At 39.5% G+C, this 14,043-nt stretch overlaps 1 protein-coding gene across 1 annotated transcript in view; it reads right to left on the reverse strand.

The window, feature by feature from the left end:
• The window catches only part of ryr3 (ryanodine receptor 3), a 120,698-nt gene that overhangs the window by 56,397 nt on the left and 50,258 nt on the right, over positions 1-14,043 (reverse strand). Inside the window, exons 22-38 of the mRNA XM_042390463.1 lie at positions 13,826-14,042; positions 12,844-12,948; positions 10,887-10,990; positions 10,299-10,382; positions 9,960-10,119; positions 9,395-9,539; positions 8,601-8,806; positions 7,958-8,132; positions 7,115-7,323; positions 6,480-6,643; positions 6,277-6,325; positions 6,003-6,163; positions 4,775-4,937; positions 3,622-3,708; positions 2,763-2,989; positions 1,759-1,971; positions 253-862 (exon numbers count right to left, since the gene is read on the reverse strand). Of these exons, the coding sequence (XP_042246397.1) occupies positions 253-862; positions 1,759-1,971; positions 2,763-2,989; positions 3,622-3,708; positions 4,775-4,937; positions 6,003-6,163; positions 6,277-6,325; positions 6,480-6,643; positions 7,115-7,323; positions 7,958-8,132; positions 8,601-8,806; positions 9,395-9,539; positions 9,960-10,119; positions 10,299-10,382; positions 10,887-10,990; positions 12,844-12,948; positions 13,826-14,042 (3,079 nt within the window). The remainder of the gene's footprint in view (positions 1-252; positions 863-1,758; positions 1,972-2,762; positions 2,990-3,621; positions 3,709-4,774; positions 4,938-6,002; positions 6,164-6,276; positions 6,326-6,479; positions 6,644-7,114; positions 7,324-7,957; positions 8,133-8,600; positions 8,807-9,394; positions 9,540-9,959; positions 10,120-10,298; positions 10,383-10,886; positions 10,991-12,843; positions 12,949-13,825; position 14,043) is intronic.

Consider the following 14,043-nt stretch of genomic DNA (forward strand, 5'->3'; position numbering starts at 1 on the left):
TTCAAACACCGCACTTTCCTTTGCACTCATGCGGTTACTTCTCAGTGAGAAATAAATCATAAAAGCTTTGAAATACTGACAAATGAGGAATGACTGTACCAAACCGGATGATGGCAAATAAGATGGCTAAAATTAAAATTTAATTAAAACCTTGAAAGATAAATTAATGGACTTAGTCTTGTGCAACTATTTTCAGTCTCACATTTAAATCACTAAAATGCGCATTCATGCTTTCATGATCATTTTCATCACCTGGCGTTTGACAGACTCGGGCAGTGATTTCTCCAGCAGACCTTTAATGGGTTGTTTACTCTCCTTTGTTTCCTCTTCTCCTGCCTCCACGGCCTTCTCCTCGTTCTTGCTCACCTCCTCCTTCTCCCCGGACACAGACACTTCATCTCCCTTTGCTTCCTCGCCCTCCTTGTTGTCACCGAACACGTTAGGGTCAATCAGGAGGAGAATCAGTCTCACCTCCTCGCTGGTTAGGACCCCCATGATTAACAGCGTTCCAATAAGCTTGAGAATGGGTACAAATTGGTACTCTACGCTTCCGCCCACCGGGTCTCGGATGTGGACACCTCCGCCCTGCACGGCTTCGGTGAGCATGCTGATGGCTTTCTCTTTCAGGATGCCCAGGGGGATCTGGGGGCTGTAGAGATACTGTGGCCGCTTGGTGTTGATGATGCTGACGGGGGAGAAGTTGACCCGAGGTTTCAGGGAGGTGCTCAGGCCGACACCGGGCAGAGAATGCTGCTTGGACTCATCAGAGAACATCTTGATGGAGCGTGTCTCTTCTGTCACAGGGATGATGAACTCATTGTTCATCATTAGGCGAGCCTCCTTAGCTGTCTCAAGATGGATGCTGGAAATGAGAGTGAGAATCAGGTAAATTATTGCATAAGTCTGCTGGTGTTGGCCGTTATCAGGAAATACATTTTTCAGGTCTGGGTTTAAAATTTGCCTTCTGTAAGTGGTATAAATGTGCAATTAGTGAGATTTCTACAGTCCAACAGTACAAAACCATCACATTAAATCTCTGGAAGGTGGCAGGTTGTTTATCAATACCAATGACTCAGCGATTACCTGGCTAGCTGCTGAGATGCCAACTTCTGAAAACTCTTTGTGGCTTAAAGTTAGTATTTTGAAACAAAACTCCCAAACCACAGGAATGCAAACATGATATTGATTATGCACTATATATGATTTATCCAAAGAGTGTCTGTCTGCATTTCAGGTTGAGAATTTACTCCATATGTGAAAAAACAGACAGTCAACCACACTCAATGTCTGCAGGCAATACAAATACATCACAGAGGCATTATTAAGATTTATATGGCAAATTTACTTGGTGGTTTTGTGTTCCGCTCCATCACTCTACCAGTTAATGCTGTTAGAGTTGAAGTTGTAATAAGTTATAATTCTATCATGGATCAACATTAGATTATCTGATGAATTAAAAAAAACATATATTGTAAACTTTTTCCTTTCAATGCAAGAAAGTTGAGGTTGTTAAATTTTAACACTTCAAACATTGTAGACTTTCATTTGTATCTCTGACAGCAGCCTTTATTATCTTTCCCCACTACACTTTCTAGTCCTTCATATCTCAAACACAAACAAATTTACCAATTTATCAAATTACCCAAAAAGGCATGATGGGTAAATTTGCAAGATATAACAGTTACAACACTTAAGTTATGAATGACTATGTGATTATGTTATATTTCAACCAAGTAACTAACAGTGCAGCTAACAGACCTGATAAGGACATTGTAGAAGCCCTCCCTCAACATGCCAGAAAGGTACTGGTTGTCGATGGTATAGAGCAGCTGTGATTGGTCCAAATGGCTGCAGAGGGCGTGAGCTACGCGGGTGTTCCCCAGAGCACAAAGGGCGCAGTACAGCTTCAGTGTGTGGTAGTGGAACTTCCTCAGGTCTTCATCCTCAGATAACTCCAGGATGTCCAAACACCTGGAATAAGACAGAGAAAGAGGCAAGTAATGCAGAATGGAGGAGTTAAAGCAGGCAGATGCAGGATTGTAAAGGTGTCTGTATTTACATTAAAGCAGTATGTACAAGCTGGCAAACTAGATGTGCTTTGTTTTTATCAAAAGGAACTACTGTATGTGATTAGACAACATCAATCTGTCTACTGTAAGATTTACTACACTCGCTCACACTGTGGTCACTATCCCTTTAAATGCTTCTTCTTGTATTAGACCATTGTGGGAAATGTAAATCATTGTGGACAGTGCAATTTTCTCAACCTTTTGCATCACAACAAATAGCAATTACCAAATCACTAGCATATTAATCTTGAGACAATGGGGTAAAATAACATATTTAAAAAACATCAGACATAAAACCTTTTTTTATATATATTATGTACCACTGGGTTCGATTTCACATTTGCAACTAAGAGAGCTCATGGGAAATTTGGTCTTAATATTGACAACAGTTGCACTAACAACACCATTTGTGAGAGGTAGAGACTACTAACCATTTTAACTATGCTGTTGCTCAGTGTAATTAGTTATCAGGGTATTTAATAGATTGCTTTTTCATGTAGTAATGCGCATGGGATGTCCAAACCACTTATTAATCATAACTGTAATGACAACAAGGCAGCACTAATGTACTGCACAATGCTGACCTGTAAGTTTTTTTCTAAACATTGTAAATATGACAGTTTAGGGCAGAACTAATCACATTATATACATCATGTGAATCTACAAGTCTGTGTTTTTATCCTTGTTGCAGACCTGTTCTCCTCAGGTATATGTACGGCCATCATCTGCAGCGGTTCCAGACACTGGACCACCCAGCCGTGCCTCTCGCTGACTCGAGCCGTCTCCACGTTTAGGAAGGTGTTCGGCATCCGGCTCCACAGCACGGCCACGATGGTCTGCACATCCATTCGCAGCGGGCACTGCGGCACCGGGTTCCTGTGCTCGCTCTTAAATATGGCAGAAGAGAGCGGCATGGCATCCTGGGAACAGAGCAAGGAGAAGGGAAATAATATGATAAAAAAAGATAGATGAAAACAATGTTAACCATAAGATTTCCTGTTTTAATATTCTGCTTGCTGCAATAAACAATTTGATTCTAAAATCTCTTCTAAGTGATTTAAATATGTAGTGCTTTCAGTGTAGTTTGAAGACCCTGAGGAATCCTTGGGCAAAATAGTAAAGAGTTTTACTTGATTAATATTTCATTCACAGTAATTATTCTTACATTATCCCAAGTTGTGTACTGTATATATAAACATATGTATATTGGTCATAGTTTAATTCTAACTACCACTACTCACAATGCAGACAGAGCTTAATATTAAATTAAAAAATATTAAAAACCTTCGTCCAAATCAGAGTCTGCTGACCAGTGTGTGACTCTTTCAGGATGAATAAAATGAAAAATATGAGAAGCTCTCTTCAAAAGTGTTCTGTATCATTGTAATAATCTTTGAAATACCATGAGTGAGTGTTTTTTACAGCTCTGGCACCAGTTGAGCAAGTTGAAAAACATTTTTTGAAAATTTGTTGTGGTAATACCAAGATCAACTACTACGCATCATATAATGTTCAAGCATTGCTGCATGTTAAGATTCGGAAAGAGACGAACCTTGGTCTTGACAAATTCAAACTGGAACAGGTTTGCACTGGTGGGGCGTACAAACACAGCAGGGAACAGCTTAGTATTCGGTTCCACCTGAAAATAAACAAAGTTAAGTCATAGACATCACGTACTAACTTAATCCTACCTGCTGCATGTTCATGGTAGATGTAACAATACACCAACATGCTGAAACATTGCTCGAAGGAGATTAATAGTCAGATCTGTCTTAAACTAAACCCTTAGAGGAATCTTAAGTCTGTGATAATTGTTGTTATTTTCTTTAATGCGGTCCTGATACTCAGCATTGTGCTTCTTGTTATCTAAGACAGCGTTTGCTCTTTGATTCAAGAAGGTTGTTTAATCTTTAAACCCATGACTTACTGTAGCTTATGTTTTAAATTCAATGGGTATTAGTTGGTGTATCAATGACAGGCATCAGACACAAAAGGTAAATACAAAGAGAAAAAAAAAACAACCAGAGCTCTGATGCGGGAACAGGACAAGAAGCTTTTCATCAAGGTAAAAAGCTTCTTGATTCCGTAAGAGGGCTTCCCCTTTTAAAAATGCCAATTCACGACTAAAATAAGGAGTGAAAAAAAAGGGAGAAAAGGGAGGGATGGTAATGAAGAGATAAAGTAGGAGAAAGATTTAGGTGATGGAAGCTTCTCAAGGCACCGATTTTGATGTCTAGTCAGGTATTCAATATGATGCGTTAAAAAGCTGAGACCAGTGAGGCGAGACGAGGATTACTGAGCAAATGTCTGTCTTTGTTATGAAACTGGCATTGAAAACAGATGAGAATTCAGCTGTATAATTTCCTAACTTCCATTCTGCAGGTCTAATTTGCTGCAGTGCAAATTTGTTTACATTACCTGAAGGGAAGATGGATCTTTTGAGCGCGTGCAGGAAATACAAATGAATCTCAACGCTGTCAATGCCAAAAATTTATTACGACAGAAAAACTCAAAAGTTCTCAGTCTCTAAATGTAATAGTTATGGAGCCAAGTGTTGTGGAGTAGTAACCCAAATTTCAACCACACTCAGCTTCTTTTTGCATACAATAGAGAAATAATGACATGCGCACACTGCTGTTTATGAACAAGCCTGTCCTTGTGTCTCAGTCCTCTGCTCCTCACTTCTGTGTTCTGTTCTTATTTACCTGATAAGTTGTGGGCAGCTCCTTGCCGTTGGCAGTGAAGGAGACGAGGCCAGTGGCCAGGTCAATCAGACAGCCGATCTCCAGGTCGGTGTTGGAGCGGCTGGTGGAAGACGGGCTGACTGCGTCTGCTCCACACACCATGTAGCAGTTACTCCTCTGGACACTGCGGCAAGATAAAAGCAGAAAATGAGCTCAGCATGCAGAAATCCATGTGAATGTGAATATCAACAGGACAACAAAGATGATTCAAAATCAAAAGATCTTGTGCTCAGTATTTTTTTCCATTATGTGCCACATTCATTGATCTGTGTTGACTTGTGACTCTTGTCTCATTCATATTCATTCGGTTACACACAGACACACTCTCCCTCCTTTACTCCCCTGAATAATGTAGGAGGATGAAAAGGGATGATAAAAGATAAGTTAACATGTCCATGGTTGTTCAGCTGAATAAGTGGTGTCATTTCAACACTGTAAATAAATTCTGCCACAAGCAGGTCACCATATGTGTAATTCAGAGGTATGTTCAGAAGATGACTGTTATGACTAACAGTCATTGAGGAACACAAGAAAGACATTACTTTATTAAACTAAAGTAATTTGTGAATAACTGTATTTGTTTTTTTTTCACGTGTGATGCATGAAGTATCATAGAAATGTACATGGGAGTATCCGTCTGTATGTGAAAGTCTATGGTTAAATTATAATCAGAAGTACCACTGCCTTTCCTTGCAATAGTTTCTGGGTTTCCAAAAAATAAAGTTTCACAATATCATCACATTCCCATTGATAAATGTTTCAGTATATTACAATGTCTTGCAACACCCAGCAAAACCATGCTATAATGGATTTACTTTAAACTTTGCCTTAAGCATACCAGCACAATGAGGAAAGTGTTATAAAGGGAAAGCAAAAAGTAATGCAAGTGGAACAGAAAAGGTATTGTGAGAAAAGACAAAGTATCTCAAGGAAATGCATTGCTGAAAACACATTCACCAAAGTGTCCTTAGGGGCTCTGTTCATAATAGGATTCACACTGTGGCTGTTAAATACTGTTGTGTGGCGTTCCCTAAATCACAGTAAGGTGGCACATTTTTTTAAATTCCCTGGTATACCCTGATTTCCTCAGAGAACTTGGCAAATCTGCTGACTCTCTTTTACTGCAAAACACTTCTCTAAATTTAATATATCCAATAAACTCCACATATTAATAAAGCAGGTGGCTTGCCTCTCATGGACCCGGCCCCTCTCATCTCCCAGGGTGACGGTGACCGTCCGCGTCTTGCTGAGGCTGAAGTTCTTGCAATAGTAATGATAGTCGGGCGTGACCCAGCCAACCCACACAGACGCAGGGTCCTGTCCAGCGAACACTCTCACTGAGTGGTAGTACTGCCAGGAAAACATACAGCACAACAGGTAACTCTTACTAAATGAAGAGAAGCCATTCATGGAAAAAAAATTTCAGATGTCATGGATATCTTTGAAAATTTGGGTTGATTTACAGTTGTGATGCTTCCATAGTCAATAGTCCCATCTTCTCTCGGAGGATGGCTGCAAAGAACAAATTATTTCAGTTGCCCGACAGAGCAAATAAGCACAAATTAAGACAAAATTACCCCACTGATGAATCTGACATTGCCACTACAACAGTCATTGTTCAGGAAAACATATCCACTGCTGTTCCAATGCAGCAATGATGTCTGACCTGAGTTTCATTGATTCGTCCAATAGCATGTCTGCGGAGTAGAACTCCACAGGCATGCTCAGTCTACAGTAGACCATGTCGTTGTTGCTGTTCTGGGTGCCAAATGTCTTGTGGGTGACTTTGAGGCAGGGAGGACTATCAACCGTTCCATCGATCCTCGTCACCTGAGGAGATTAGGAGTGAAAAGAAGGGGATCAAAATCAAAAGAGAATCAATACCAATGTGTCCATCAACACCAGCTACATTGTTCATAATGACTATGTTTACATGCATAGAATAAGCTGACAACTTTTATGTTAGGTTTTTGTTTTTTTTCTGTTTGGTTTCAAACCTGCTTCCCGACAGGAGTTGGATCAATCTAGGGATTAGGGTAACACCCTTCTCTGTGTAGATTTTGCCATTATTGGAAAGATTACAGTGTAGATATAGATAAATAAATATGAGGAGAGAAAGACAAGTATGACATGCAGCACAGGTCCCCAGCTGGAATCAAACCAGGGATGTTGCAGTTATATGGTATGCATGGTTTTGACATGCAGCCTTTTATCAGTGACTGAGAATCTGAGAACAAAAATAAAAAAATTACAACAACAATAATGATAATAATAATAATAATAATGAAAATACTTCTTTACCTCAATAAACATGTGGTCCTGGGGTACAAGTACAAAGGTGGGCAGGCGCTTGCTGAACCACATGGTGATCTCTCGGTTCATGTTTACACCGAAGGGCTCGAAGCCCTCCTGGAGACCACACATGGTGTAGTACTTAAAAGTGCTGGCGTCCTTGCCCAGGTTCATTAGTCCAATCTGAGACATGCCCAGGCTACACACAGGGATGAAACCTGGAGGAGGGAAAGGTGGGTTTGCCAGTTAGCAGGAAATGAACAGCTTGTATATGTGTGCCTGATACTTGAGGTTCCTCTCTTTCTTTGCACATGTAATCACACAGTCACTTGGGTGTTTTCCTACCACTAACAATGTGGTCTGTCTCTCTGCACTCAAGTGCTACATTTATTTAGTCTGGTGGCTCTACCACCCTGGCAAATTCATCTAGGGACATACTAAAAAGGAATATATTATATCTATTAAATGTAACAATTTCAGTACACAATGTTTTACTAAAATATGCATTTATATTAGCCTTGAAAAACCCACATCAGCGTATAACCATGCATGTAAGCACATAGTTTGAAAACTGTCTACAAAGCAGAATCCATCACACATGAACAATTAACTTAATTCCTATGTGACTTTCTCTCCTGTTTTGTCCTGAAGAATGGTTCATTTACAGTGTAATGAGCCAGTGCCACAATGGACATTAAATTGCAACATCATTAGCATTTTGTTCTGTATTGCTTTGTTTTGTGCTAACTGCCAAACAAACAAAGTCAAAACTCCAGAGACATTGTGGAGGAAACACAAACACAATAAATTAACCAATTAGCACTAAGGTTCAGTGGAATATGGACCCCTCACCGTCCTCTGTCTCAAAGTCGGCAAAGCAAAGCTCCGAGCCCTTGTTGGTGATCAGGAGCTCTCCGTTTAGAGTGAAAATCATTGATTTGTCCTCCATATTGATCATGCAACCGACCACATCGCCCTTTTTCCATGGATGTCCAAAGTAGCGGGTCCCTGCATGCATACGTCGACCCTAATGAAAAAAGACAAAGATCTATGTTTTTGCAGGAAACTCTATATTATCATGATAATACAGCTAGCATGATCAAAATTATATTGTACGCGCTGACAAAATATCATGGTACAAATCAGTGGTTAAGCTCTAAAATTTTGTTTAAGCAAGAAAAAATGGAACAACGTTGGTATTTATACATGAATCATTTTCTCCACCAACATCTAAGATTTACCTAATCTTGTACTGATCTAATTAGCACCACAACATCCATAAAATTCTACTTTCAGGTATATTGAAATTATAATTGCATCCCTTCAAACTCAAAATCTTTCAAGTAACTTGTTTTTAGGCCAGTCATCTTCCCCTCTATCACTGGTACAGCCATCATTTAGCAAGGATGGGGAAAAGAAACAAACTAAATGTGTTTTACTGTAATGGCTGCTGCTGAAGTGGAGCAGTACAATAAGCCTGACAAAGCTGGTTTACCCTGTATCCATCAAAGACGAAGGCCTGGTTGTCTGTTCCCAGTTCCACATCGGGCCTGCAGCCAGGTCTGGCCCAGCCAACCCTCATATCGCCTCCACTCAAGGCCTCAAACTCAAAGTACCACTTTCCCGTCTTCACAGCATAAGTCTGCTCGACACGGAAGAAGCGGATGGTCTCGATGCTCTGATCATCCACCACATGGACAGCTGGGGTCAGGGAGAGACATGAAAAAAATGATGCTTTTGCTCGACAGATACACTAAATAACAGCTGTCAAGAGATAACAATAGGATATGTATGTAGCATTTTCAGTATCGGTGTCAAATTATACAATAACTGCCCAATGATTACAGCTGACAGGAGTTAAGACTGTGTGGGCAACTGCTGTGGAAAATATGCAGTGAACTATAATAAAGAGTTCATACAATATTCCAGCAAACATCTTGATGTAGAATAGATTTTAACATATTGGCACCCAACAATGTTTAAAATGCTATCTGGTGTCAAAATGCCAAAGGAATATAGAGAATATGATCAAAACAGTTTCCAACAACTGTTTTATTATGATGTTACTAACCATAACAGCTCATTATGAATACTTGTGGGTGACACTGAAATACAGTAGCATTTGTACATTTTTTTTTACACTGTATCTTTGAAATAACTGGATATGTTTCACTGAGTTGCAACATCTACTCAGCATACTGTACACAGCACATACATTTTAAATTATGCCAAGAAACTAGGGGTTATAAGGACTTGAAACAGCAGTATCAGTAACACAGCCTTTCTTACTCTCCTGGTCTGGGGGGTCGATGTCATATCCATATCCAACCATTGTTCTGATGGCCTCTCTCAGACTGTCTCTGTTAGATTTCTTTGTGCGCTCATCCAGCAAAGCATATGGCACTAGGCGAGGATTACGCCTGTTCTTCAAATCCTGACACAAACAAAGAAATTACATCCATACGGTTGAGGATTTCTGCCAAGTACAATACAGACTAACATTTATTATTAACCATTAATTCAAATGTTTAAGGGGGATGTATCATGCACATTTCCAGGTCTATATCTATACTGGCGAATCTTTGCATGATTTACAGTTCAAAAAACGTATTTATCTTATACTGGCTCTTTATGCAGTCCCCTCAGTTCAGCCTCTGTCTGAAACAATCTAACGTCATCATGAGGAGGAAGTAGAGGTAAATTTGACCATATTTCCAATAGACGTCCAACATCATAGCAGTATGAACATCACAAAAAACATGATAGCATGTCATAGAGGGGCAGACCAGTATACTACCAATTCCACTCTTCCTCTCTCTATATATATACATAATAATAGAAAAATAATTTTTACCTGTTGGATGCCATAGGTCCATCCTTGTTTAATTCTGTCTTTGGCCCACACATTGTGTGCATTCTCGGCCAGTTTATCAACTAGAACCTCCTGACCTGCAGTCAGTTTCACGTCAGAAAGGTCCAGTGGCGCAGGCTTATATCCATTAGACATCACGTAGCTGCAGACAAAACATGATAAAATAAAAGACACAGCATGAGCATCGTGTTTCAATTTCAATAGTAAACACCAAATCAAATAAGCTGGTATTATGTAACACATAAAATGCATTATATTTTTGTTTGATGACATTCAACAAATATGAAAGGGCTATAACAGGGGAAAAAACTGCTAACTTACTCTTTGGGCAGTTTGATTTTCTTCAGATCGTCCTCAGCATGAACATTAACCTGGGCAACATGGCATCCAAGTGCCAGCAGGGTTCTGAGGATAAAAGAGAAACAGAAGGAAAGATAGAGACCATAACTGATGTCAATACTCAAGCCCCATTACACTTTGTTAGATGAATATGTTTCTGCAGAATCCACTGAGAGACTGCAAAATGTTTAACACAGCTCATTAGACATTGATAAATCTTAGTCGATCAATGCTGTTAGACTGCGAATAATATTCAGTTCTGTCCGTGTGGATCCATGGCAGCTGGGGCCCCAACAGCATGTAATTGACAAATTGCATACCTGATTTAGGCTCACTGTAACAGCAGGAGGCTTTATTGAGCCAAGCCAAATGTTTTTACAGTGAGATGACTCAGTAGTTGTTTCAAATAACCTTTGGACCAAAGATTTCTTAAAAATCGATACTGGAATTCACTCAGGAGATGCAAGTCATTACAAGCACTGCTTTATGCTCTCACACAGCATTCAGCAGAGAGCAGCTGCAACCCCATGAATAGGTAATTGGATTATTTTGCAAACTGCCCAGCCTTACTTAAGCGTTTCACTAGACATCTGTAGGTTGTAGTTCCTTTCAGTTTCAGGCAGCTTGGCGAAATCCACAAGGCAAGGGTGCTGCCTCTTGTTGTCATCACGAACCTGAGGAAAAAGCAGCTTGGTGGTATTATATTTCATCTTACAGCAACAAATCTGGATTCTACCTTCCTTTCTTTTGCTTAATGAGGCTGTCTTTCCATAACAGCAACACATGTAAAAAGGCACAACACCTCAAAGGAAAATATGACAGTGTGTCTCAGCATTCAGAAAATAAAACTGGAACGCATCCAAATTTATCTGCAGCAGACGTTGGCAAATGCATTTTTATTTGTTTTCCTCTCCGACTAATTAAAGCCTCAGATGTAGGTATTTTAACAGTAATTAAGCCAGAATCAGTTCAGAGGAGAGTTACAGCAGCAAGAGGCTCAGCTGTCTGTGAGCAGAGAAATTTACTCCTGCGCCCAGACACAAAAGGTATGAGCAGTATACAGTTAGGCAAAGCACTCACATACAAAATAATTATGCCATATCCAACTTTACTATCATCCCGCCTGCCAAGAAACTGCTGCTTGTCCAAAGAGGCTTCAATCATGGATACAGGGCAATGTCACTTTGAGCTCAATGAGGCTTGTTAGAGCAAAATTAAATACGAAGCAGCTGTTTGAACCTAAATGTTGTTCTTAATAAACTATAAAAACTGGGTTCCCCTCTGAGTGGAGCTTTCTCCCAGTCTTAATTAATGTGGATGTCATACTCTTGGAAGGTGAGACACTCATTAAGTTTGTTAAACAGCCGCTGTAGCGACGGCCTCAGAGGAAAATGATTCTGTGATAACCACTACAGTTCAAAAGAGGCAGTGTGTGTGATCAGACTTCTAACTGTCTACCTGTTTTGCAGTGAACAGGAAGCCTTATGGACAGTAAAAACAATGGGATGTAGATAGAGAGACATGGTGGAGGCAGGAAGCAACAAAATACCTTTAGATGTACTGGATGTTAACTACAGTTTACCACTTTACCTTTATTTACATGTCTGAGTGTCAACCTGCTAAATAAGCAGTTTCTTATCTGACATTATAGCTTAAAAGCACTGAAGCTGGATATATTTGCTCCTTTGCAGTGTTTTTGAATTTACAATTGCAGGTTTAGGTAGGTAGGTTTTGTAAGGTTTATTACGGTAATAGGGATCCTTATCTTTGTTTTTTTATTCTTTGTTTTTTTTTTCCAGACATACTCTAGTTAGAACAAATACTGTATACTATTTCCTCCAGCTTTCTCTTCCCTTTGTATTACCTGGAGCATTTTCTTATCTGCTGCAAGAGTACCTTGTTCACTGTAAACTGTGCAAAATAGTGTCTTCTTACAGCAGAAAAGATGGCACCTTATGGATATATGGAGACATAAATTTCAAGTGAAAAGTGACTTTCTTTGTGAAAGAAACCAGGTATTTAGTTAGAAAATTGCTAAGCTTGACACTTATTTTCCTGCTTCTGTCCTTCATTTCATTTCTTTCCTTTCCTTCTTCACCTAACCTGAAAGCATAATGAATTGTCCAAACTGGAAACTTAATTTCACCTGTCAGCAAAATTAAACTGGACTTTACTTCTCAACAAATAGTTTCATTAGGATACTTTAGTTTTTCTGCTAATTGTTTGTTTCTAATATTTTTGTTATTTATAAAGGGATGGCAGTAGAGAGATGACAGGAAATGAGCAGAGAGAGAAATGACACGCAACAAAGGTCCCATCAGTTCACTATATCAGTCCTCTGAAGAAAGAGCCAAACCCAAGCTGCTGTCATGTAGTTCAAGAGGACTATGATATTGGTGTTAATGGGCCATTAACAAACATTTTACTGGAGAGCTACAGTTGACCTTTGTCACACACTGTTATGTGTGTGACAAATATACCCAGGGTGTGTTTGTGTGCTGAATGTGATGATGAATAGCAGCTTTACCTTGCCATAGGTCCAGCCCAGTTCGATCTTGTTCATCCCCCACAGTTCATGGATGTTTTCTGCCAGCTTGTCCCGGACGTTGTCCAGGTGAGGGGGAAGAACAATCTGCAGTGAGAAGGAGAACAGATGGTAAAGTTGGATGATAAAAAGATGCCAATGGGCCAACAGAATTAAAACTGTGCTCAGCTTTTCTCCTGACTGTGCAATTGTTAGATTCCTGGAGATTGTAGAAAGTTGCACATTATTTTGGCTTTGTTACATGGATGAAGCAAGTCTGCACTCATTTTGCATTGGTGCTTCAGGGCCACTGCAGTACTGAATATTATGTAACAGGTCTGTAACATAAATGGAATTTGTCTCAAATGAGAGATGTTCCCTGAAACCTCTTGATGGCTTAAAAAATAAAAAAGATTTATTTTAATTGAAGACATTCCTTAGAGGAGGAGCAGAGCAGCAATATTATGGAAACACTGAACAACATCAGTGTTTGCAGCAGGTAGTACATGTTTCAACATTTTTTAATTTAATGTCAGAAGAAAAAATATTTTACACCTTGTATTGTATAACCCTTTTTTAAAATTTCTCCAGGTTGTGAATTTTATTTCAAATCTAAATTTTATGTAGAGTCTAATTTTAGGAAGTGGCTTTTCTTAAAAATTGAAATGGTGAAAATAATGTTCTTAATTTAAATAAACATTTGATACAAAAGTGAAACACTTTTAGTGAAAGCCTTTACAACTAAAATATTGTTAAGTCTTATTGTATTAATTCTTATTGTATTAATGTATCTGTGTTTGCCTTATTTATTACAAGTGTTTCATTTTGTTTTATTTTTATGACCCATAATTTTCATTCATACCTCCATTTGCTCTTCTGTTAACTGTATCCAGTTTCCTTAGTTGTATCCTGAACTTAATGCTTAAATCTCACTGACTGACTGAGTTTATCCAGCTCTGCATTAAACTGATAACAGTCTCTTCACCTGGCTGGTGTCAACAGGAGTGGGGATGAAGGAGGCCTGAGAGAGGAACTGGGTGGTTCCCAGCAGGTCGCGGACCCCATCATGGTCCCTCTTGTAATCCTTCACAGGCTCCACATGCATCTTCTCTTTAGGTAACAGTGCCTCATAGCATGGAGAGTAACCAGCGGGTGGCAGGAATTTGAAATCTCCGTGGCGTCCACCCAACAGGAAACGCACCC

Source organism: Thunnus maccoyii, chromosome 17 (genome assembly GCF_910596095.1).
Source record: "Thunnus maccoyii chromosome 17, fThuMac1.1, whole genome shotgun sequence".
Taxonomy (NCBI): Eukaryota; Metazoa; Chordata; class Actinopteri; order Scombriformes; family Scombridae; genus Thunnus; species Thunnus maccoyii.